Source organism: Stylophora pistillata, chromosome 4, assembly GCF_964205215.1.
Source record: "Stylophora pistillata chromosome 4, jaStyPist1.2, whole genome shotgun sequence".
NCBI lineage: Eukaryota > Metazoa > Cnidaria > Anthozoa > Scleractinia > Pocilloporidae > Stylophora > Stylophora pistillata.
The window spans coordinates 13,357,212-13,382,425 of record NC_142522.1 but is presented as its reverse complement, the minus strand read 5'-3'; the positions used below and the strand labels follow the sequence as shown (position 1 = coordinate 13,382,425).

Sequence of the window (25,214 nt, the reverse complement as noted above, 5' to 3'; positions counted from 1 at the left end):
CAAGGCATTGTATACGATGTTGGAGGTATACTTTTGTGTGCTTTATTTTATAGTGTCGTTAACTCAGACACAGACCAATCTGATCTAACGCAGCCAATCATGGCTAAAGTAAGTATTACAGGGAACCAATGAAAACTCGCACAACATACGCCATGTGCAAGAAAACTTAATTAATTGAGTCGCACTCATTTCTAGTTTTGTATTAAATTTGTGGATTAATAAGAAAGCGAGAACCTTTAAAAATCCAAAACATAAACAAGGTCGTAAACTTTGTTAAAAGTTTGGAGCAGTGGTGTATGGGATTATATTTTTCAAGATTCAGAGGAAATTAAATGTTCGAGACAGGTACTTTATGACACGCACATTTGGTAGTGTTATAAACAGTTTATTTGTAAGTTTTAAAGTCTTCGACAATTTTCATGGCAAGAAATCGAACAAAATGGAGGTAGATACATGATCAATTATTTTGGACACAATGCATGTCTTAACATGCTTTTTTCTCGTGCAATCGATGCAGGGGTCGCTTAAAATTGCCTCGAAAGCCATTTTATATATTTTCTTTAGGTCGGGGGTGTTTCTAGGCATCTCATCCGGGAAAGGTAAGCCAAACAAAACAAACGTTAATACCTTTTTTTTGCCTCAATATAAGGATCGACAGAAACATGCTAATCGCAAAGAGGGAAAAGAATGGCGGTTTTCAAAACAACGTTATATCTTCCTCATCATTGTCGTCTGATATTTCCTCATCGAGGTCTCGCTTGCAGCAGTGTGATGGACAAGTGGGAAGGCATTCTTCAGACTGCGAGCACATGTTGGGACAAACTGCTGAAAACAAACACATATTTAAAAAAAAGATTTGTTAAATCTTGTCGACACTCCAGCTTTTTTATGATTATATTCGAGCTAAGTTAGAGTACAACACAGTTGTATTAATGTTGTGTTCTTTGTCGTTTGTTTGTTTGTTTTGTTTTTTGTTAGGGATCCGGCCAGATCATCCGAAATCGTTAAATGATCACCAAAGTGCGATGGACGTTACTTGGTTGCAGTAAGAGCAGAATAAACATAGGGTTTTGTTCTACATTTATACCTGATGGAATTGCCGGGGCTTTCTGACCATGATAGTGGTAGTGATAGTGGAGTGCTTTTGGTTCCTGTTCTAAACGAGTAAAATGCAAAAAGGTTAGTTAAGCGGTAATGATATGTATAAGGAAATAAAATGATTTCTGGGTTCTCAATTTCCGATATTTCCAAAGCTCTGGCTATGATGATCTTGGATTTGTGTTTGAATGAGATTTTTCTCAGAGAGAGCTATCATTGATAATATAACAAGGCATTCATCGGTATAACTACTCGAAAAAGTTAGGTACGTTATTCTGGAATATAAGTTCAGGATTTCATTTCACCAAATCAATGACGAAAAGAAACCTCGTAAAAAGGGAAATATCATTAAAAATTTCAAAAAAAATAGAAGTTTAAAAAAAATTAAAAGTTTAATTAAAAATTAAAATTTAAAAATGCAAAACTGTAAAAATTTCGAAAAATGTGTATAACACTGTAGAGTTTAATTCTGGAAATAAGTGGCAGTTCTTCTTCAATGTCTAAACTTACCTCCATTTGGTATTGGAGGCGAGGAAGGTGTAATCCCTTGTGATGAAGGTGGCGATGCTGGCGGGGAGGCTGGGGAAGGTGCCGTAGCTGGAGAAACAGGAGGCTTTGGATAATTGTACGGGGGCGGGGCCGGAGATGGAGCTGGTGGAAGGGTAGAGGGAGAGGGTGGAGGGGATATTGAAGCTGGTGAAGAGGGTGTTAAAGGAGGTGACGGAGGAGCAGCATGACTACCAGTCCCGTTTGTTGGGACGCCTGTGTAGAGATATCCAAAAAAAAAATATATGTTCGTGTATATGTAGGTAAAATATATATATATATATACAGAAAAATAATTGAATCAAAAAAATTCTTTTTCTTTGGCCATCGTAGCGTGATAAGAAATAGCACACAAACTGCAGTTACAAACATGACAGTAAAACGCATGTTGGAAAACAAGATTAGTAAACTTTACTTGACGTTTGGTATGCTTCGACATACATCTTCAGAAGTGACAGTTAATAATACACGTGGCGACTAAGTTTAAATTTAAGATAAGTAACTAATTAACAAAACAACGAACAAAAGTTGAGAAGAAAAAAAATTTGCATATACAAAGATGCAAACTAATACAGATGAAGCTTATCGTTGCTGAATTAAGTATTAGTATAAATGCTATACATTAATCAAATTTCAGATTTTTACAATCACAAAGACAATTAATTTGATCAATCACTCAATCTGATGTAGGCTTAAAACAGAGTATAAGACTCCTTTAAAATCAACCCTCCCATTATTACATCCTACATATATCTAGAGAAATAATAAGTAATAAATTTTAAAAAAATGTATCATTAAAAGAGATTCAATTTAAAATTAGAGAAAATCTACATTAAACTTATGATAATAAAACGCCATCAAACTCTTACGAAAGATTGACAAGGTATTTGACTCTCTTATAATAAGAGGTAGTTCATTCCAGTCGAGAAATCCGAACAAAAAAGAATTGTTAATTGAGGACGTCAGTCCTACTGAAAGAAACATCAAGGGTTAAGTGGTTAACAATCCTAAGCGGTTTGGTAGAAAAGGGAAACGATACATAATCGAAAATGTTTAACTTATATATATTCTTAAGACACTTAAAAAACAAGACTAAATCAAAGACGAATTATTTGTCGTAAGCTAGTTTAATGATTTTATGTTCTAACCAACTAAAAGACACATGAGGCAGTTAATGCCCATAAGAAAAGTCAGCTGTGTTTTTTGGCAGGGCTTATTTCGTGGCGTTGCAATTTTATCATAGTGGGCTGTAAGTTTGAAGCATTATTCTGTCACTGGGTTATGGCGGTAAAAAAAAATTAAGGCACTCAAATAGCTGTAACGCAATCGAGTTGCTGTACTAGTGGGAAAATTTATTTGCTTAGCGTTTATTATGAACAGTTAATTGCACAAAATAACCTACATCAAAAAAATACATTTTTACCTTGCTTTGATGTCACTATGACATCCACAAAATCAGGGCATCCTTCGACCACTGCTTCTGATATGTTTGGTTTACTGTTCAATAGCAATTCCCGGTTCCATTTGGGATCTTCAGCATTGAAAGTCACGTGACTGTGAAGTTCGGGTCGGTCTATCATAAGCTTGAGTTTAAAGCCAGATCCAGTAACAAGGTATGCCTCATGTTTGAGAGACGATACAATTTTGAATTCAGATCCAAAATTGTTTATGAAGTTCACTGCGACACACGCCCCTGTTGGCAAAAAAGTAACACTTGGAGGAAAGTGACTTTCAATAGTTTATGCAGTGAGCTACAAGCCACTCAGTTTCTTTATACTCGCCAAAATGGATTTATTTCTGCTCAAAGTGAATTTTAACTCAAGTATACCAAAGGCACACGCTCGAAAATGTATGAATTTTGCATTAACTTGTTGATTTAACAGTGAGGAATGTAAATTTATAACAAATTTGACCCCAAGAGAGATTTTTTACCAATAGGGGACAAAAAGTATCCGTTTATGAAAATTGCAAAACAGGAATTCAAGGAAACACATCAATATATTCATTTAAAGAGTCACCTACTCTTAGCAGTCGCGACAGAAGGACTCCCAGGGGACGTTGGAGGGCTTGGAATGGATGGTCCAAAATTCCCAGGTCCAGCTGAGGCTCCACCCGCTTGCCCTGCCGGACATACGGGAATACACGAGGGCAAAGAAGAGGATGGTGGTGCATTTGAAACTAAGTGAGGAGGATGCGGAAGTGGCTGTCCACTTATTTCTGGATGTACTACAGGTCCTTCTACCCTTTGACACATTCTGTATTTATTTTCGTTTTGAGCAATGGGATGAAAGACGAACGTGCAGCGAATGAGGACATCAGGGTCACCATTGTAAAAGTCCAACTTTAATTCGGATGCTAAGTGGATCGACTTCGCCTTTTTTTCGCAAATATACCAATCCCTATGCATAGATTGCAGCATCAAATTCCGAGTATACCTCATCACAGAGAATGCTCTAAATGTACCCTCTTTATCTGAAATTAAACGATCAAATTAATAGTATGTCACACTACTCACACGTGTAGTAGTATGTCTACGTGTAGTAGTATGTCACACTACTCACACAGCAGTAGTATGTCACACTACTCACACATGAGTAGTGTGACATACTACTGCTGTTGGTTATGCCATTTCTAAAAACATGACGTTACAGACGAGGAGTGAGGTCACTGCAAGTTGTTCTGGAACTTTAGTATGTTTTCAATCCATCTTAAAAGAGACGCACATTGATTGTGAAATAGTATTCTCCAAATGTGAAACAAAAATGGGCCTAGGAATGAACTCGATTCTGCATCCCTGATTGCTTTTATGTCGATTGAGTCTTACGAAGAACGAGGGGGGAAATGTAATACAGAAAATGACAAACAAGCATTTGAAATAAATTATTACCAAAAAGTTTCGATCCGTCCCTTTGGTGAAGAATGAAGTGGTAATTTCTCTGCTTAATGTAGTGTCCTGGTAAACAGAGTGACTCAAATGAAACGGTGCCTTCCCGGTCCTTAACATTCTCGTAAAGGCCTGGAATGTGAGCTTTGAAAACTTGGCAGAAGTGGCTCAATGCAACATCACTGTTTTTTGAACGCCAGCAGAAGTTAAGTGTACTATTCTCTTGGGCATATGGAATGTCATATGAATGGATAGTGTAAAGTCCTTGGTTCACAACTAAGGAAAGAATACCAGGTAATTATTTTTCCATTTAACAGACATCGATTGTCAGGCTTTCTAATTTACACCTAAGTATATTTTCTAACGTCGAGCACTGACAAACTCCACGTCAGAAACTTTCAAGGCTTCTTAATTTAATCATGCCTTAGGGACAGTCTTGGGCGCCCTTTTTTTTTCCTTCTTCTTCTTTTTCTTCTTCTTTTGTATCTTTCTTTCTTTTTTTTCTTTTGTGCAGCTGAAGAGATCAGAATGAATTTAAAATAATGAGTAAAATAGTCGTCATTAAAAAAATGTCGCTCTGAGGCCCTAGAAGTGTATTATACTGAATGTTTTATTTACGCACGCCGCAGATTTGAAACCACTTGCATCGAAAAGTGTAAAGCTTTCGTCTTGAAAAAGAGTTACCTCTCTTCAGTGTTCAGAATCATCTTTCTCAATTAAAGGATTTATTTTGTTAATTGGTGATGTTTTTCAATGAGATAAACGGGGCATTTTCACTTACGCTTGCTTGCGCCTCCAACCCTCCAAACCAATTCTCGTGCAATAGTCTGTGGATCCTCTCCCGGTTTTGGAATATACGTGACCTTACGCTGTGAAGAGTAAGAGGATTGTGCCGAAGCCCCACCAATGGCCCCCCCGCTAGCTATTCCTGTGGCGCTAGAGCCTCCAGTAGCCATCCCCGTGGATGATCCACCTATTGCAACTCCTCCTCCTGTAGACACACTTCCGCCAGCACTGGCACCACCACCTATGCCAGTACCTGTTCCCCCTGCCACCGCGTTGCCTCCCCCTATACCCGTAGCCCCACTTGATCCGGTGCCAATGATTCCTCCACTACTCCCTCCTGCTCCTCCGCCTGCTCCACCTCCCCATCCTGCTCCTCCGCCACCTCCGCCACCTCCTTCTCCCCCACCACCACCACCTACTCCTCCCCCTCCTGCCCCAGCCATACCTCCAGTTCCGGCCGTACCAGCAGTTCCAGCTGATCCAGCTGTTCCAGCCGTTCCAGCAGCTCCAGCTGTCGCGGTAGCACCAGCAGTTCCAGCCCCCCCTGCTCCACCTCCGGCCGCTGCTGCCCCGACCGCTGCAGCTCCGGCAGCACCGGCTCCACCCCCTCCGCCAGCCCCTACTATTCCAGGACCAGTGATTTCGACTTCGCTGCCATTTTTGAGAGTGATCTTAAACTTGTGAACGTTATCTCCGTGGAGAGCATTCATTGCGTCTTCCAAAGTCCTTGTCATCGTGTTAGCAGCAGCTTTTTCCCCTGCACTAGCTCCTGCTGATGCTCCAGCCCTCAGTCCTGCCATTGCACCAGCCTTTGCTCCAGCTTTTGCTCCACTCTTCATAGCCCACTTTGCTCCAAATGACGAACCAGCCTTAGCGCCGGCTATTGCCGCTGCTTTGATCAAAATTGCTTGATACGTGGAGTTATAGGCTGAAAGAAGTCGCCACATAAAATTAAACTGTTAAACTGTTATTTTGTTTTATGAATTAACACAGTATGTATCGCCTTCAGTAGATGTTGAGAATTTCTTTTGGAGGCTAAGGAAGGGACCTTTTGGCATTTGAACGAGCAAATTAATGGATACTTCGGCCAGTGGAAAATGGAAAATATGACTATATTTTCATATTATAAAACAAAGCTACTTACCCGAAGAGGCGCGATTTATCGTCCATAAGAACTGAGAGGGAATCACCTTATAAAACTTGCTATCTGGTGTCTCTAAAGCAACCTCTAAGTGGTCCCATTGATGGTCATCTTTCATGATTGCCTCCATGTAGTAGAACACGCCTTTTTTCAGGTAAACTGGGAGTGACTTCTGGTTTGTAAACCTGTAAAGATTGTGATATTGATAACCTTCGTAGCTGGGGGCTTTCCTTGTTGATAATTTACAAGTCTAGTTGGGCAAGTTTAGTTGCACAGCTAAATCTTTTTTTCTTAAGTATTTAAGAAAGTCTTAAATAAAAGGGGCTTAAAGCCGTAAAATTGCCGAAATAGTGAGCAGTTAGGCGTAAAAATTGTCAAATCTTAACCTCAAGTTGTAAAACAAGTAAGTATAAACTGAATTTTTGAGGACGATAATGAAGAGATATTAAAATGGCCAAAAGTTTTGGCTGTTAGCCGGAAAAGCCATCGCCCCTTTGAGACCCTATTATTTTAACAGGGTGAACATTAAATAGTATGATGTTTGCTCTTTTTTTATTTGCTTAGCCCTTCGCCTCTCTGTTGGAAAATGAATCCCATGCAATGTTTACCGCAAATGAAACCATCATTTGTTGTGAGCGTACCTGTCATATTCGTAGTGGTTTGTAGGAAATCCTCCATCTACTCCAGTAATCATTGTCTTCGTTTTTGGGTTGTCATTTGTGCTTATGTAAAGCTCGCTTCCTGCATTAGAAGCTGTTTTTGACACAAAAAAAGTTAGGAATCGTATCCTGGTAATGTATAATTAAGCGAGAGAAAAACATACAATTTGCCGTTTTAATTTCAAGATACGTACGAATTAAAATTCTTCCCCTACAGCAACCATGATCAACTCGCTTTTTGACGATCTTCTGGAAAATATATCGAGATTTCAAATCTATTCTTTGAATTGCTCTTCACGTGAAAATTACTTGTTTGAAATTTAGCATTCTGGCCCGGTTATATAAAGGGCGGACGACGCTATCCAACGGATAAATCGCTTTCCAGCAGATGGGAGATAACGTGCCGAGCTACCCACTGGATAAAGGTTTATCCAGTAGATAGCGTTATCTAGCCTTCGAACAACCGGGGCCCGCAATCTGTATTACGATATATGTGATGCTACTTCAGCTTATAATGTTGTAATTATTTACAGAGTATGCTTAATTTTCTAACAACATTCAGTGTTAAATCATGTCAGAAATTTCATGGTCAATTATTATTATTATGTCATGATCATCATGTGTTGCTTTATTCCCCTTGGTTGGCCTGCTATTAGGTATTACTAACAGATTCTTACAGATGTAAAAATAATGGTTTCCAGTCTGAAGAGGGACAAAGTAAGTCCTTAGCCGCGAACCAAAGAAGTCCCCCCAGTTTGCTGGCTGCTCAAACGTTGGAACACATGTTGCAAAACTTGGCAGGTTTGGATATCGTGGATCCGCCAACAGAAATTTAATGCGCTTATAATCTATCCTGTCCCATCTTTCCAAGTACACGCCATGGGTCACTAAATGAAGGCGAACATAGTGATTTATTATCGGCAGGATTATTCATTTTTATGAGGCACGTCGAGGGTAATTTGGTACAAACGATTACCGCAAGAGTTCTACTCACGACCGAGCAGTTTTACCCCCAGAGGTCATTTTCGTGTGACATCCCCCTTACTATTATCTCATTGTGTTAGCAAGCCAAAATGTGATGGAAATAAACAAAATTTTACAACTGAATCTTCTAATACCTTCAATAGCCTATAATCTGTTAACAACAAGGAAATGTATGGAAGTTATGGAGGAAAATTACAAATAAAGTTTTGAGGGTTATTTCAAATGGTATCTTAAAAGATGCTTAAAAAATGCATGAAAATTGAACACTATTATATGGGTCTAAGGGAGGCGCGGTGGCCTCATGGTTTGGGTCCGGATTCGAGCCCTGGCTGGGGACATTGTGTTGTGTTCTTAGGTAAGACACTTTACTCTCACAGTGCCCCCTTTAAATGGGTACCGGCGAATAAAATGCTGGGAGGTAACCCTGCGCTAGACTAGCCCCCCTCCCCCCCATCCAGGGGAGAGTAGAAATATCCCTAGTCGCCTTATGCCACGGAAACCGGAGTGAAGCGCCGGTCTTAGGGGCCAGTTGGCTCGTAACCAGACTTCACCTTTTTACCTTTACCTTTTGTTCTATGTGGGTCTGAAAAATTTTGAATACTTACAGTTACAAGGTGGTTCAACTTTACCAAACGCCCTTTTCTGACGAACAACTTCTTTCTCTTTTCGTTCTGCAACGAGGGAAGAACTACGTGCGAGGTATACGAGTTACATCAACATTTATTTTGTAATCGAGGGATCGTCTTTACTTTTGCTTGTGATTCGCACTTTGAATACTCAATGACTAACGTTTAGATCAGCTTCATACGACATTGGATGAAATTACGTTAACTTTCGTTTTTCACAACAAATAAATTTCTGTAAATAATGTAGAATCAACTTTTAAGGACCTATGATCTGTATTTATATGGAAGTCTGAGAAGCGACCAAGCTGAGCACGTTCTTGAAAAGGCTTAAAGAGTGGAAGACAACGTCTCTATATATTGTGTGGGGCATACGATTATCAAGAAAAAAAAAACAGTTCGATTTAATTATCAGATCGATCAGTAGACCCCAAGGGGTTAGATCAGCAGATATATTTTTCTGCAATCACGGAAATCAACAAAGTGACAATACATTTGGGGTTCACAAGTAAAAGTAAACACAAATTGTCACATTTGAAGGGAATCAACTCGCATTTAGGCATATGTCAGTATTGATTTTGATTGTGTGCAGCAAAATAGATTTTACGGTAAGAGAAAGAGGTATGAGAAATAAATCTCTGTTAAGACAAACAATAAGCTTTCGAGACAAGTCCAGACGGCAGGTTGAATGGATTTTCAGTTAACTGTCTCTGGTGAGACGGTGCTGCAAGTTTTTATTTAGCAAAAAGAGCATTGCTTACCTTTCCCGTTACCGTTCTTGATGTCAATGTCATTGCTTGGTGAAGCTGCGATTAAAACATAACCGCGTATAAGAAGACAAATTGTGGCCGATCGCCACATTTCCGACGATTCTTAACGGTGGCAAAAAAGACCCAGCGGGGCATAAACAAGGTCACTGCTGTTGATAAATATTGATATTGGTTTTGTCTTTAGTTGATTGACCATAAAACTAACAAAAGGGCACCTGTGAACTGATATCCAAGAACCATGACTTATTTAGCAACACTTTTTAAACGATTAACGCCGCTCCTACTAAAACGAACGAATTTAACAGTCGAATGAAGGAACATATGGGCAGTTTGTATTTTTGCCTTGACAGAAACACAATTACCTGGATTTAAAGATGTTGCGTGGAGAACAGACAAGAAACTGTAGAAAGAAAGTACTTGAAAAGAACTTGAGGTTTAACACGAATGGTGTGAAATTCGCGTTGAAGAGAAACTGTTGCAAGTTATGTCAATATCATGGTTTATGAAAACCCTCTGGGGGATACTTCACTACTTTGATGCTCCTTTTATAACAATGCTGCCAATTATGACTTTCAATGGATTAAGATATGGGTCAATTAAATGTATTTTTTGCGACGATTTTTGTGAGAGAAATTCATAAGTCAAAGGGAAGCAAAGGTACTGAAAAGTTTATCACAAAAGGCGTGAGGCAAAAGAAAATCTACAAATTATGGCAACATTGTTCAAGAGTCTAGCATGAAGTAAGTCTAAATATGACGTCAAAATAGGACCAAATTTTAGTTTAGGTTTCCTAAGGCATTGATCACTACTTTACTAACGGACACATTTTTTTCTAATTGGATCTTAAAGGTGCTCCTGATTGTTAATCCTTACCCGGGAAGTTTTCATGAATTAGCGAACTTGCTTTTGATGCAAAAAAGATGACGAATACTGGTCAATAAGCGATCTGCGGTGCGTCATTTTATCAAAATGAAAGTTAGACACTGGTAGTTAAGAGATGTGAAACCTGTGACTTTATCATTGGTATGATGACCTTCCAACTGTACCAATTAGCCCAGTTTAGCAGACAGCTAGTTAGTTCATCGTTTTAGTGCATTAAAACGATGAACTGAAGTTTTGCTACCATTGATCATTATTATTATTACTGCTCCTCTCAGAGTTGAGCGCTCTATAGATTTATTCTACTCAAGTTCGAGAATTATATATATATATGAGCTTATATGTGAATGAAAAGAACCTGGAAAAATCCTTAATATGGTTACCTGTTGAGCCAAACTAGAACCATGAACTCTCCAGAAAGCTTTAGTCTCCCTAGATTGGAAAATCCACTGGATTTTCGTGTTATACGCGATCTTACTCGTGTATGCCAGCGTGCGTTTTGCGCGTGTGGCCAGGCTAAAGTTCCGTCTGTCAAGGTCTAGAATACCTGTAAAAGACAACTGTGGGTCACATGTGCTCAAAAAGTATCATAGTCTAACTGATAGAAGTTCGATTATGGTCCCTAATGCGGTGTGAGATGCAGATACTCCTTGGTCCATATGGGTACATGTATTTGAAAAAGGCACTTCCATACCGGCTATACGCGTATACCGTCGCTTTGTATGGAAAGGTCTTTAAAGCTTTGTTAGGATGAGGGCCACAAGTTTATTAGCTATGCTATTATGTGTTACCCTCGTAAAATAAAGTCTTTATTATTATTATTATTAGGATCGCCCTGTTTCTGTCTCTAGCTCTTCACATGTTCGACCTTTAGCCTATTTGCATTTAAATAACTTCCTGCTCAGTTGATCTTGATAAAAAATTTGCATGGTACAGTTTCCTTCACAAGAAAACGTTAGCAGTGTGGCCACCCCATGTCACGGACGAGGAAAGCGATTTAGAGATTTAGAATTTTTTTTTCTACCTCCTTCTCAGGTTAATCCTCGTGACTAAGCGCTAAGCGCTGAGTGAATAATGAAACCCACTAGAAGACAAAGGGCTCTAATCAGTCTGTCGTAGCAGGGGGTTTTTACTCTTAATTAATTTTAGTGATAATATTTCCTGTAAATAGAGGCTAGATGTAAAACAAAATAGTTGTAAAACTACGTTACCCATTTTATGAAACAATATCGCTTACTTTTGCAGGTGGCCGGGTTTTTGAGTGCCCTATATTTTAGCAAATACACATCCTTTTGACAGGCTCAAACTTCCTTGTTCAAGCTCTTGACCCTTCGATGCAGTGGTTGATTTTAATGCAGTTTCCAAACATTTTTATCTATTCAATAGTGCACTTTCATCTTTTGACTGGTCTATCACACAGCAGTACCCAAACAGGTGAGGAGTTTTGAGTTCTTTTTAGCAACTATAGCGAATCTCTGTTATGCTTTTAAGAGCTGTTTTAGCAATTATCCGTTTGAAAAACCTATTTGTTTGCAAAACGTCGGTCTAAAGCTGTAACGATCAATACTCTCCCTAACATGCAAAAGATATTCAGGTGAGTATGAGGGATGTATATTGTCCATGTAAGTGGAGCCGTGTGTTAATTTTACAGAATATTTTTCCCATGGAAAAGGACTCAATCAAAGTCTCCAACCTAGCACAATAGATACCACAGATGTTAATCTCGTAGCACCGTCTGCAGTAGATAAGTTGCTATACTTCTGTGCACTTTTTGTCACCGTAATGTTTGTATTTCTTGATTCTTGCGAGGTGGTCTCTCTCCGTTATTACTTGATTCTTTTTAAATTGGTCTTTCTCCGTTATCTCTCTACCGTTTTGTTACTTTCATAACAACGTTTCATCTTTATGAATAACCATTGCCCTCGCAAGTTGAAACGACCTTTTCGATCCTTTAATAAGCCCCAACCAATGTCCTTAATTCAAGACTTTAAAAGGGCCTTCTACATTGACTCCTTACAAACAAAGATAGAGTTTGGAATGGAAGACATATGGCAGAGGGCTCACATATACATACTAGTTTAATTGTGGAAGGTTATCCATCTAACATGAACCTTTTCACTACCCCATTTTCTGGCCCCATGAAATATTGCTTATCAAATTTATTTCAAAAGACCAGATCAACCGTTACTCCTATATAACTGCATTTAGAACAAAGCCTGTCAAAATGTCTCCGGAATATATTTCAATCATTTTTATGACCTAATGGATATTTTTTACTGAAAAAAACTGCTACAATAACTGAAAAACTAGGAATCTAACTAGATGCTTCCTTTTCTCTGTCAATGCAGAGACAACACTTATTCCAGGGAAATCACGGAAATATTTTTTGATGGTGAAGATGGAACTATCATCAATATTAGATGAAGGCAGAAGAGGACAAAATCGAAATTTCATGATGTATAGAGCACCAGCAGGAAATATTAGAAAGACAGCCACTTAACGTATGCCACCCGTATAACGAGCCATTTGAAACTGTGAGCTCTTCTTTTCCCCAATTTCAGTAATTTGAGGTTTTAAGCGGTTGATTATCCAAAGGAGAAATCTTATTTCGATGTAATTGTTTACTCTGCATGAATAATAATTCACGGCTGAGGGAAAAGTTCGAAATCCTTGTAACTGTGGAGTGTAAAGGCCCGTTTAAACGATTTCAGCATTTGCTTCAACATGCATTCAACACTTTGTTGAACCAAATGTTCGGCGCGTTGGAAAAGGTCGTCCAACATTGTTGAAAAAATAAAAAATGATTAAAGCTTGTTAAAAGCGTGTTGAAACCAGTTGTGATCAGTTTAAATTTTCATTCAACGTCTATTCGACTTTTCCTTTGTAAGGCCTTTGAAAGGCCTCCGCTTTGCGTCCGACATTTGCCCAACATCCGTTTAAATTTTTTTGGAACGAATGTTGAAACCGTTTAAAGGGGTCTTAAAGATGAACGCTCGGCCTCACACTGACAGTGACGATGTCAATAGCTTACTTTAGAAGGGTCAGCAACACTTAGCATTGCTTCACGTACCCTGGGGCTGGATTTGTTTTGTACTGTCATTCTCAGTGAAATAATTTTAATTGCACTATTTCTTACCTGAGTTGTTCCTACGAAATCAAAATCTCCTCTCTGAAAGGGTATAACCACATTAAGGAGGGGTTATATCTCAACGGTCACTCACACATGGGTTTAAACTAGACCCTGTCTTTCTCTCTCTACCAACTTTATTGAATCGTTTTATCGTTGTTTTAAACTACGAGTAACTATCAAACCCAATCACAGCGAACAGTTTTGCAGTGTTTCTTATGAACGACAGTACATTTTTTCATTTTCTCTTTTTTTTTTTTTATTTTTTAAGGAAATGAGTACCAGACGTTTAGAAGGAAACGATCATTTGGCGTCAAAGATGCGATTTGTAACTGTAAGTTACCCTCTGCCTGCCAGTGCTTCTATATCATTAGTATTCTGAATGAGAGATGTCCATTACAACTTAAACCATTTTACTGCATCATCTCTATCTTCCTTTCAGTGACCCATGGCGTTTACCTGGAGAGATGGGACAGAATCGACTATAAACGCGTAAAATTTCTGTTTGCTGATCCGCGATACCCAAACCTACCAAGTTATGCAACATGTATTCCAACATTTGAACAGCCGTCAGACTGGGCAGACTTCTATGGGTCGCGCTTAAGGACCTATTTCGTTCCACTACAGACAGGAAACCACTATTTCTATCTTTGTACGATATTCTTTTTTACTTTTCTCATTGTAATGTTAATGGCGACTCACGCAAACTTACTTCAGACTCTTTGCTTTTGTCCTCAGTTTAACCTGGCCAATGATTTGTGAGATGAAATTAGTTTTAAGTAGACAAATAACCCATTGCACTCTGCCTCATTTCAGATGCGTGGCTCTTTTCTTGTTTGGTAGGAGGAACCAGCCGATTTTAGGAGGACACTGGCCTGAGTTTTTTATTGCTCTCTTGTCAAAAATATTTTCTTCGCAATTTCCTTTTTGGTATCATCAATTCTTCTCGGTAATGTCAGATGCATGTTTCTCAATGATTTTTTTTTTTTTACTTTAAAGAAAGTTGGCGGATGATGAAGAAAGTTCAAGCTGTACCGTTCGACTTACTAAATAACATTTTAAGTGATTAAGTTGTACATGAGTGTTAATGTTTTTTAATTCAGCATCTGACGCCGGAAGTGAGCTTTACCTCAGCACGGATGAAAGACCTGAAAATAAGTCGATGATAACTTCCGTAGATGGAGGATTTGCAACGTATCAGTATGAGTACGACAGGTAAGATCATATGCACAAATGCAAGTTAAGGATGCTAGACCCTTCTCACGTGCAGTAGCGGAAAATCTCACACTAAAGAAATATAATTTCTTGCATTGACAGAGTGTTTTTACCGTATGAATGTACAGAACCCCATTTTTTTGCTTCGAAAAATTTTACCAATCTGTTATAGAGATTTGTTAAATGCCAGAATTTCTCCTCTCTCGAAATATGATACCTTGAACGAGTGCATGTCAAACTAACAATGTCGCCTTGATAATTTGGGCATCAAAATGCCATTTGTTCTTTTAATTATATTTACAGAAGTGTAATCTGTGTCTTTTGTATTCACCTCAAAGGAAAGCTTTTTCTCTCGTGCAGGAATTTTCATTTCCGCTACGGATTTTTCATCATCTATAATGTATATATATATATATATTTATATATAACTTCGAAATATATATTCAGTTTTCTCGTGTTAATAGAGTTCCTCACTGATTCGCTCTTCTCTTTGAAAATAAAATTCGTACATGTATTCCGTCGTGGCCACATAAAATATTCCCCGCTACTACAGTGCAGGGACCTGGTACGCTTAGTGTTAATTTTTTTGTTTGTTTAATTATTTCAATTTTTCGTCATACATTTTCCGGGAGCATTCAGTACGGTGTATGATGACTGAAACTTAGGCGTAATGGTGTTTTCCTTTTTTCTTCCTCAGGTTCACGAATCAAAAATCTCTACCTGTTTACCTGAAGAAAGGTAAGTTTTACTACATGGAGGCTGTGATGAAAGATGACCACCAGAAAGATCACCTGGAGGCTGCTGTCAAGACACCAGACGGAAAATTTTACGAAGTTATACCCTCAAAATTCTTGTGGACAACATTGCCACCGACGCCTGGTGGGTAAATTTTAAAATAGACTTTGATAGTTTTATTTTAACATGGTCAGTGGCTAGTACGTGTATCAAAATCTAAATTAAAGTGCCACGACATTCCTATCCTCTCGAGTGATTTTTGTGAAGAGCCACCGACTAAACACACAAGCTTACAATAGGCGAAATTATATGCTACATATACTTGATAAACATTAAAAGAAGTATTTTCTCCCTATGATGTGTTATAGAGTATAATAGCGAATAAAGCATTATCACTCATTGTAACTCATTGTTATAACTCATTGTTATTATTTACCAGAGCAAAACTCAACCTACCAAGCAATATTGCTTAAAGTTGCTGCGAGAGCTGGTGCAAGAGCTGGTTTGGCATTTGGAGCTCACTGGGGAAAGAGGAGTGGTGCGAAGGCCGGAGCTAAAGCTGGTGCCTTGGCCGGAATGGAGGTAGGAGCATCCGCCGGAGCACGTGTAGGAGAAAAGGCTGCCCAACAGGTGGTCACAAAAACAATCGAGGACAGACTCAATAATGTTTATGGACACAACTCGCATCAATTTAAAATCGTTGTAGAAAATGGGAACGTGGTTTCCGTCACTAACCCTACATCAGGAGGCAGTCGTGGAAGTGGGGGATCTGGTGGTGCAGGAGGAACAGGGGGTGCAGGAGGAACAGGGGGTGCAGTAGGCGTAGGAAGCATAGGTGGTACAGGAAGCACAAGAAAAGCAGAGGGGGCCGTAAAAGGTGTAGAAGGCAAAGAAGGTGCAAGAGGCGAGGGCGGTGTAGGTATTTCTGGAGGTAAAGGAGGCGCGATAGGATCGGAGACAATAAAGGGCGGAGCATACGGAGGGGGATCAACAGCATCGGTGGGGGTAGCTGAAGGTGGCCAAGGAAGGGTCAGTGCTGGAAGTAGTGAAAGTACAGCAGGACAAGTGGTTAATGGAGCGTCCGTCTCTGCAAAAGGTTCGCAAGTAATTTCAAGCGGTCAAACAGATGTTTCTCTTGTTCCTAGCGGTAATAAAGCCAGTTCTCCACCAGATGAATTTTTGGGGTCCCAGGAGGCGTCATATATCGTAAAGCCTGGAGAGGACGCCCAAACAATGGCAAGGATGCTTGTATGGAAACAAGGAGCTGCAAGTAAACGTAAGTGGATGTCTTAGCTTAGAAATCTCTTAACATTGACATATTTATTATTTGAAAGTTTTAATGAGATAATATAAACTCGATAGAAAAACTTTTTTTTTAATTTTCTGGATCCATTTGAAGTTTTAGCTCAAGACTGTCTTGAACGAAGCGATCTCAGAAGAGTGATTCCCACGATAATTCAAGTTTATAGGGTAATTACCTACCAGACCGTGTCCGGTGTAAAATGTGAGAACTAGACGTTCAGAAGGCTATATTTTACTGAACTAGATTGAACCTGAAGCTTCACTAAACTTATTTTTGCATATTGCATGTTTCAGTTGTTCAAGATGGACTTTACACTGTCCACTCCTGGGATATACCATATCCACAAGAAAATAACAGCCTGAACTTCTGTTGGAGTTCTTATAATGGGAAAATGGCTCTCAGGCAATTCTGTCAAGTGTTCACAGTGCGAATTCCTGCACTGTATCAAAAGGTTGACGCGGAGAAAGAAAGCGCTTCGTTTGAATCAGTGTGCCTTCCAGGTTATTTCTTGAGGCAGAAAAACTATAATTTTATCTTGCAAAAACGTGATGGATCAGAACTGTTTGGTAAGTAAAATTAACGTCCACATTTCTTAACTCTAGACGGTTATTAAGATCCTTTTCTGAAAAAACAATTTTCTTGTTTGAAAGAACAATCTTCTCTAGCACCAATTCGAACTTGTACACCGAATATACAGGATTAATTAGACTGATTTCATCACAGTTAACTTTTTTTTGTTTGGCATATTTTATTGTTTACCCTTAACTGAGCAGATCAAAGTATCTTAACGAAGGTATAAACGTGATTATTAAAGTACGTAGAACTCACTATTCCTCAACAGATAAAGACAGTTCTTTCTACTTGGTTAGAGTGATGAAATTTAGTAGGAATCTCCTACTGAAATCAATGCACAATGATTGGTACATTTGCCAAAGTAAAAAACAACAACTTAAACACGTCACGCCTATGGAGCTGGACTTTTACAATGGTGATCCCGACGTCCTCGAGAGATGTACATTTTCATTTTGGCCAATTCCCCCATACGAAAACAAAAACAGGAACTGCCGGAACGTTGTTGGACCAGTGAAACCACCAACCATCATGGGAGAGCCACACCCCCATCCCGCTAACTTAGTTTCAGAGTCAGTCGCCCAACCAGCCCAGCCTTCCTGCATCCCCTTATGTTCCTCTGGAGGAGCTATAGGGTCAACACCAGGAGCACCAGCAATGTTTAAAGAAACAGGCATAAATGGTCCTTTGGAACCTTTAGTCGCAAGTGGAAAAAGTACACACATGTTTTAGTCTGTCATTAATGTTATTCATGGTGCATGTTGATATACTGACGATGCATAATTCCTACTGAATTATCAGACTCCCGGTCAAATTCTAGACTCAAAGCCCGAGAATTAATTAGAATTAAGAACAAAACAGAGACTACAGCTAGTCGACTATTATGAAGCGACCACGAAACAAACACGAAACATTTATACATGATAACAAATGTCCACTGAAACTGATTCTCCGCCACAATCCATCAGCTACTCTTTATCAAAATGCTTTTTAATGATAAACATGTATAGCTCTTACTCACTTTTCAATAAGTTGATTTAGTACTTACTTATTTCCACTTTTTCTCATCCAGAGATGTGCGTTGCATTAAACTTCATAAACAACTTTGGACCTTCATTCAAGCTCCTCTCCTCTCTTAAACATGAAGCTTATCTTGTCACTGGATCAGGATTTAAGCTTAAACTCATCATAGAACGACCTGAGCTACATAGCCATGTTACATTTAGCGCTGGGGACCCGAATAGAAAAAGCAAATTACTTTTGAATGAGGAAACAAGCATATCAGAAACACCTGTCCCTGGTTGTCCTGTGTTCAAGGATGTTTCAGTCACCAGCCAAGGTATGACGCATTATCTGTCTCGTGGCATGTGTCAAGGGACATACCCTTTCCGATTTATTATTCGTCTAGCTGAATGCTGCTGCAGGTAAACCGGCATAATGTGATGTGCATATGATATCACATATTTGTTCCATATTCACAGAGCAGAATAATCAACCTGGGTAAAATTTATTTGATTTGGTTGTCTTTTTGTGCATAACTGTCTTAGTAACCAAGTTTCTGTTTGCGCTCAAAAACTGCATTCTGCGCGGTCTCCTAACAAGGTGGTAATAAAAAGAATTCAAATATCGCTTGCTGGTATGAGGGAATATAATGCCTGTGGTTGAAAAGTCATTGCAACAATTTTACAAGGGACCTTCTTTCCAATTATTTAGCTATTGATTTTGATGGACAGTCTTTCAGCCTTAAGCATAATCCAACCTAATTAGAAAATTCCCAATACAACGTCAGATTTGTTATGTGCAAAGACGATGCGTAAATGACATTCTAAAACGTATTCATGATTGAAACTGATAAACCATTATTATTCTTTTGAACTGCAGATAGTAAGTCACAAAGAAGGCCGGGAAAATTTGGGCCTTTCCCCTTGGGCACTCGCGTACCGACATCAACTTCTCAACCTTATCCTTCGCCACCTATATCACAACTGCGCCCTCCCTCTCCTTCCCTTCCTCCTCCCCCTCCTCCTCCTCTTCCTCCTCCACCTCCCCCTCTTCCACCGCCACCAGCACCATCACCAGCCTCCTCTGCACCAGTCATTTCAGCCCAAGCAGTCTCGGCAGTTCCAGGTAAGTCACAAACTAACCTGATGCACGCCAACACTATTATGTTTTCGCCTTTTTGATCTAAAGGGAAGGTTTCGATGTAGCCCACCTGGTCATCATTTCCTAAAAAAGAAGTTTGAATATCTCTGCTACGAGATTATACCAGCAAAGTAAGTGCTTTTTACTAACTAAGATAAACGACGATGATGAACTAAAAGAAAAGCGACTGATAACAGGTTATATAACAATAGGAGCAGTTAGGTTAGGACAACTCTTCAGGCGTTAGAGTAAATAGCAATAAAATAGCCACATCCACAAAGACATATCTTGTAGATCAAAAACGCTTTTGTTATTTTCATTTGATAAACACTACTTTCTACATTTTAAAAAAGTCAGGGACAAATGCTTTTCAACCATACTCAGATAAACTTTTTATGATATCTGTAGCAATGCAATCATCTCCCGGTGGAACGTTGTACCTCTCTAATGTGTATCCCACCTCAAGGAGGTTTTGAATGTTCTTCTTTTTTTTAAGATAAAGCGCCAGGTTCCATTCATTATCACTACCATTATTCGAAGACACCGCATCTTACTCCTGGTACGTGAGGCATATTCGAAAAATGCATAATCAATGGATCGTTACAATGATTAATCTAATGCAATTATGATGTTAATAAGAGATAAATCTAAGTCAAAGCGGAAGACGTTCAAGTTTGCAATTCATTTCTTTAATTAGACAAGGGAATAAAATGTGTTTTTTGCATCTTATCTTTCTATCAGCATAGTTGTGCTACGCTTGGCATCTATAACGAATTCAAAAGAAAAAAACAAGAAATTTTACGACGTTGAATGAAACAATTCTTGGTCATCAGAAGTTTGGCGCATATTTGAGTTGCAACCTTTATCAAATCAGATGAACACAGAACTAACGTGAAAGATAAGTGAGAACAATCATCGATATATTTGATGAATTTTCAGTTAAATTCTGATCTGTTCCTTGAATTTCATTGACATCATAAAATCGTTCATAACCATCTTCCATTCTTGCAAGGCATATAAGTCGAACTGTTGGTTGCTGAATCGTTTGGATGGAAATATATCTAAACACTTTACGCCTCTCTTTTTTAGGTTGTCCAACGAGCTGTTCCTCCACTGGGTGCCCCATTTCCTGTCCACTATCCTGTTGTCGTTAGAAAGCTTGTTACAGACATGAATTCAACGTGGATACAAAGTCATCCCTGCCTATTAATGAGGTTATAATCTGGACGGAACAGAATCCGTCGAAGGAAAGCAATCCTGCGCTGCTGCAGCTGCAGTTACTTTTGTAACAAACAGGCAGAAGATTCTTAGAATCATAATATAAACAATTTTAACCGGCTTACGTGTTTGGATTATCATTAAAACAAAAATGGTGGGGCAGTGCTATTCCGTAATAACTATACGCTGCCAGAGAGAATCTCTTGATGACATTTTTATTTTATATCAGTCTAAAACATGCACTGCATATAGAACACACCACCTAAAACGTTCTTGGATATAGATAGAACATGCGTCTACTTTTGACATAGACAGTGGGTTGTTCTTTTCCATTGGTTAAGGTAATCGAAAGCCTAGCATTTTCCATGATAATTGTTGCTCTTGAAAAGTATTTAAATCAAATGTTACTTTAAGATGAAAATTAACTTAATCAGTGAATGGATGCAGTAGATGGAGAACCAAATATATTCATTAAGATTTCAAGTATACATATTTAAACTGAATAACATGAGCTAAAGTATCCTTATCGGAGCATATCAGCAGCAGTCTTAAAATCCAACTTACGTATAAAGGTCCAGGTGGCGTTTCAACCTTTATTAAATATTTTTATAATCGAATAGATGATTCCTCTTTTTGCCCAAAGTATAGAAGCGAGCTTCAAGAACGCTGAAAATAATATTTTTATTTTAAAAACCAAACTGAGTGAGATGTACGGTGTTATATTTGACTCAATCTGTTCCTGTTTTCTCATACAACAAAGAAGATCAACTAGTAGAGAATCTCTCGTAATCAGTGATGTACCTCCCAGTACTACTAGTAATAAAAATTGTGGAAAAAGCTCACTTTAAATTGACTTTTCACTGCGTGCGTCTGAAGGTTTAACCTAACCACCTTTAGAAGTAGTGGTAAACCTTATAACAGAGTGATAGAAGCATTAACAGTTTGACATTAAAGTTACAATTTAAATAAATTGACTTCTTCAGCACTGGACAAGACTTTTAGTTTGTGTAAGTGCTGAGGCTATAGTTTTGGGAGAAAATTATTGCAGGCACCATATTCACCAGAGCTTTCTAAATGGATACTACCTACATATTCCACGAACAAGTACATGATAAGTTACAATATTCGAATTATTCTGTAAATATCATAAAGATACACCTAATTACTGGTAAGGAAACTTTCATGTGGGGAAGCAGTGAAGTTAAGATATATGACAGGTAGGCGCGTAGCCCCCTTTAAGCCAGTTAGCCCAGGCTTACAAATTTTTCTTGGAATATTTATCTTTTTTCTTTAAATATATATACCTTCCCCGGCCGCACCATATTTACGAGCTATGGAACAGGCTTACAAGCCAAAAATGACTTGCTATGCTCCTGACAGGTACTTGACAGCACCAGAACTTTGCCGTCTGGGCGTGGTTCGTATCCATTGAACACATCTCTCGAATATGAAAATTTTTGGATACTTTTATCTGGATAAACTCTCTAAAGCTAAACAAATCTTCTTAACGATACTGTAGATATAAACACCCTGAACAGAATCAATTTATGAATTTATGTAAGTTTGGGTTCTCTCCTCTAACCGAAAAGGTCATTCCTTATTTTTGACTCCGAAAAGAGAATCCTGAGTATAAATGTAAATATCAGGGAATCTATGCATTTTTTTATTGGATCTTATCTCTACTTGGGTGAACTTGGTTCTTCTCACTGATACCACCACTGTACATAACATGTCGGGGTAATGAGCCAATAATCTTTCAGTCAGATTACCCGTTTCAAGCCTCCATCGTTAGATTTTCACAGCAGGTGGCTTTTCAAATCCAACCATGTAATATCTTTGAATGACGACAACAACCTAGTTCTGGCGATTTCATTTTAAGCCCTATTTACTTACAATATATTCCCTGGTGGTCATGTACTTTATGTTATTTTTCTTCTGTATTGAGTCATTCTGCAAAGTTAACACCAAAGTAATAGAAACAACAGGTAGGTTGTTCAAGTGCTAAAGTAATCAGAGGGATCTTTTGTCACTTTTTTGAGAGGGTCAACTGTATTGTCAAACAAATACTCCAAGGTTATCATGAGTCTTTTCGAACACAAAGCGGACGTACTTATGAAATTACTATTTTTAAAATAAATAGTTAAAAACTGCAGTTCTAAGGGAAGGAAACCATTTGAAGTTGAATCTGTTTCAACTTTTTCCTCCGACACAGGCTGATTACTTATTTTCTCTGTTATATTTTACGTACTTAGGGCCGATAAAATTAAATTTCGTTTTATCTAACGTAGAGGAGGGTAGAAATAAAAATGCACCTTCGGGCCCAATTACGGTTAAAAGAGCAGGCGTAATGAAGTGATGAGATCTCTCGAATTTCATTGAATTATTACGTTTTGTTTCCTGTACCTGATGTTTTCCTGTACCTGATGCTTGCTGAGATTTTTCATTGAGTTGTACTCAGCTCTTTTTCACTTCCGGCAAGTTTTGACCTTTGCGAACGGTCTAGTTCTTCAACGAAATATAAAAGATATAGGCTTCTGTTTATAACGAAAGTTACCAAAATATAACGAATTTTTTTCTCTGTTAATCTTTACTGACATCAACAGATACCTACGAGCTGATCAGGCTGCGACGAGGCTTTGGCTTTAGACATGAGCTTTGCGGATGTAAGTAAATAGCTCTTTATTTTGATTGTACTAGAAGTGATATATTACCAATGGTCTTCCGAAGACCACGATTACCTTTCGTCAGTTCCTCGTCACTATACTGTACTTCTCACATTTTTGTGTGTATTCTTCTCCAGTGGAAAATGGCGTATACCTAGAGAGATGGGACAGAATCGATTTCAAACGTGTTAAGTTTCTGTTGGCTGATGCACGATTTCCAAACATGCCAAGTTTTACAACGTGTGTTCCAACGTTTGAGCAGCCTTCAAACTGGGGAGACTTCTTCGGTTCCCGTTTGAGGACGTATTTTGTTCCTCTTCAAACTGGAAACCACTACTTCTTTCTTTGTAAGGATCAATCTGGTTATTAATACTCTATAACTGAAATTGTTAGCATCCTAGAAAAGAAGAATGAAAAGATTCAGGCTTCGACTAGATTCGAACGTGTGCGATACTCATGCGAGGATCATATCATCACTTGTTTATCATTTAATTACGAGCAGATTCCTTTACGGGAATGCATTGGAAGAGCCCACCTTAATTTTCCTCGCCCTAACACGTGTCCTCGTAGCTCAGTTAGTCTGAGTAGCTCCCTCCAAGCTTCTGGTGGTAAAGATTTCACCTCGTACTCTACTTGCACTCAACAATCAACTGTTTTTAAACACGCAACCGTTTAATTCTTGTTGTTTCAGCAAATTCTCGTTACATCTAACCCATTTGTTTTTGTAGCCCGCAATTGGGACAGAGGAGCAAGTTACATTTACACTATATTACTTTCACTTGTGCCTGTCACATCTTATTGCTGTTCATTATTCACCCTAGCTTCAAATGCTGGGAGCGAACTGTTTATGAGCATAAACGATGACCCAAAGACCAAGGCAATGATCACTTACGTAGATGGAGGATTTCCTACTGGCCAGTATGAATATGACAGGCAAGATTAGTTAAGATCTTTAACATACCAAAATGTCATTTAATTTTATGAGAAATTAGGATTTTTCCTCGTAGAAAAAGACGTAAGCTCGTAAGCTATCGGTTTGCCGATTATTACGGCCTTGGTTTGATCATTCCACTTTTTCGTAGGTGTGAGGGGGATATTTAGACCGACAAGCGTGCTAACTCACTGACAGACAGTCTGAATTGATGAGAGAATGATTAAATGAATCGATGAAAAGTGGACCGACCGACCATACGATTGACTGGCTGTCTGACTGTCTGACTGTCTGAATGTCTGACAGTCTGACTGTCTGACTGTCTGACTGTCTGACTGTCTGAGTCTGACTGTCTGACTGTCTGACTGTCTGACTGTCTGACTGTCTGACTGACTGATTGACTGACTGACTGACTGAGCAAGCAAATCACTAGATCACTGCCTGACTGACTGTCTGTCTGATCCACTGACTGATCGAACGACAACATGACTTTTAATTAATTGATCCATTCTAAGGGCGGAAATAGGATTTTAATTAAGAAGGGGTGCACGTAAGGAATGACGTAACTAACCAGCGATGAAAACAAATTTTAAAAGCGAACAACAAAGAAGGAAATAACATAATATAAACACGCTGGGAATGCAGAGTAAGTGATTCAACACCGCAGGTCATCTCGGTTGTTTAGACTCGCTTTGAACATCCATCGTTTCCGGTCACTGAAAAATACCCGAAAGACGTGGTGATTGTCAGAAATGTGTAATCGTTTTAATTCCAACTCTCTTGAACGGTAGGTTCCTCAATCAAAAGTCCCTGCCGATTCGTTTGATCAAAGGAAAATATTACTACATGGAGGTTATTTTCAAGGACGATCATCAGAAGGATCACCTGGAAGTTGGATTAAAGACACCCGACGGATCATTTTACAAAGTAATACCCTCCA

At 38.8% G+C, this 25,214-nt stretch overlaps 2 protein-coding genes across 7 annotated transcripts; one reads left to right on the top strand and one right to left on the bottom strand.

The window, feature by feature from the left end:
* Positions 1-364: 364 nt before the first annotated feature.
* Positions 365-9,640, bottom strand: LOC111329682 (uncharacterized). Of its 4 annotated transcripts, none has more exons than XM_088757606.1 (12): positions 9,483-9,640; positions 8,704-8,769; positions 7,792-8,001; positions 7,097-7,208; positions 6,459-6,640; positions 5,310-6,242; positions 4,532-4,804; positions 3,667-4,116; positions 3,068-3,337; positions 1,609-1,860; positions 1,088-1,156; positions 365-825 (listed from the first exon to the last, which is right to left on the bottom strand). In XM_088757606.1, exons 1-12 carry the CDS (start codon positions 9,580-9,582, stop codon positions 698-700), a joined length of 3,045 nt encoding a protein of 1,014 aa, XP_088613732.1. In that variant the 5' UTR covers positions 9,583-9,640; the 3' UTR covers positions 365-697. The 4 variants fall into 4 exon arrangements, with proteins under 4 accessions (XP_088613732.1, XP_088613733.1, XP_088613734.1 ...); XM_088757607.1 differs by having other exon boundaries at positions 365-822; XM_088757608.1 differs by having other exon boundaries at positions 1,088-1,151.
* An 82-nt stretch (positions 9,641-9,722) lies between these two features.
* On the top strand, positions 9,723-21,522 carry LOC111329670 (uncharacterized). Of its 3 annotated transcripts, none has more exons than XM_088757610.1 (13): positions 9,723-10,231; positions 11,757-11,804; positions 13,769-13,831; positions 13,940-14,149; positions 14,601-14,712; positions 15,410-15,591; positions 15,887-16,723; positions 17,044-17,316; positions 17,592-18,035; positions 18,393-18,659; positions 19,202-19,447; positions 19,959-20,021; positions 20,552-21,522. In XM_088757610.1, coding segments are annotated over exons 1-13 (2,811 nt in total). In that variant the 5' UTR covers positions 9,723-10,230; the 3' UTR covers positions 20,617-21,522. The 3 variants fall into 3 exon arrangements, 2 of the variants coding, with proteins under 2 accessions (XP_088613736.1, XP_022790163.2); XR_016000229.1 differs by lacking the exon at positions 9,723-10,231 and adding an exon at positions 20,204-20,364 and having other exon boundaries at positions 11,423-11,804; XM_022934428.2 differs by lacking the exon at positions 9,723-10,231 and having other exon boundaries at positions 11,425-11,804.
* The last annotated feature ends 3,692 nt before the right edge of the window (positions 21,523-25,214 follow it).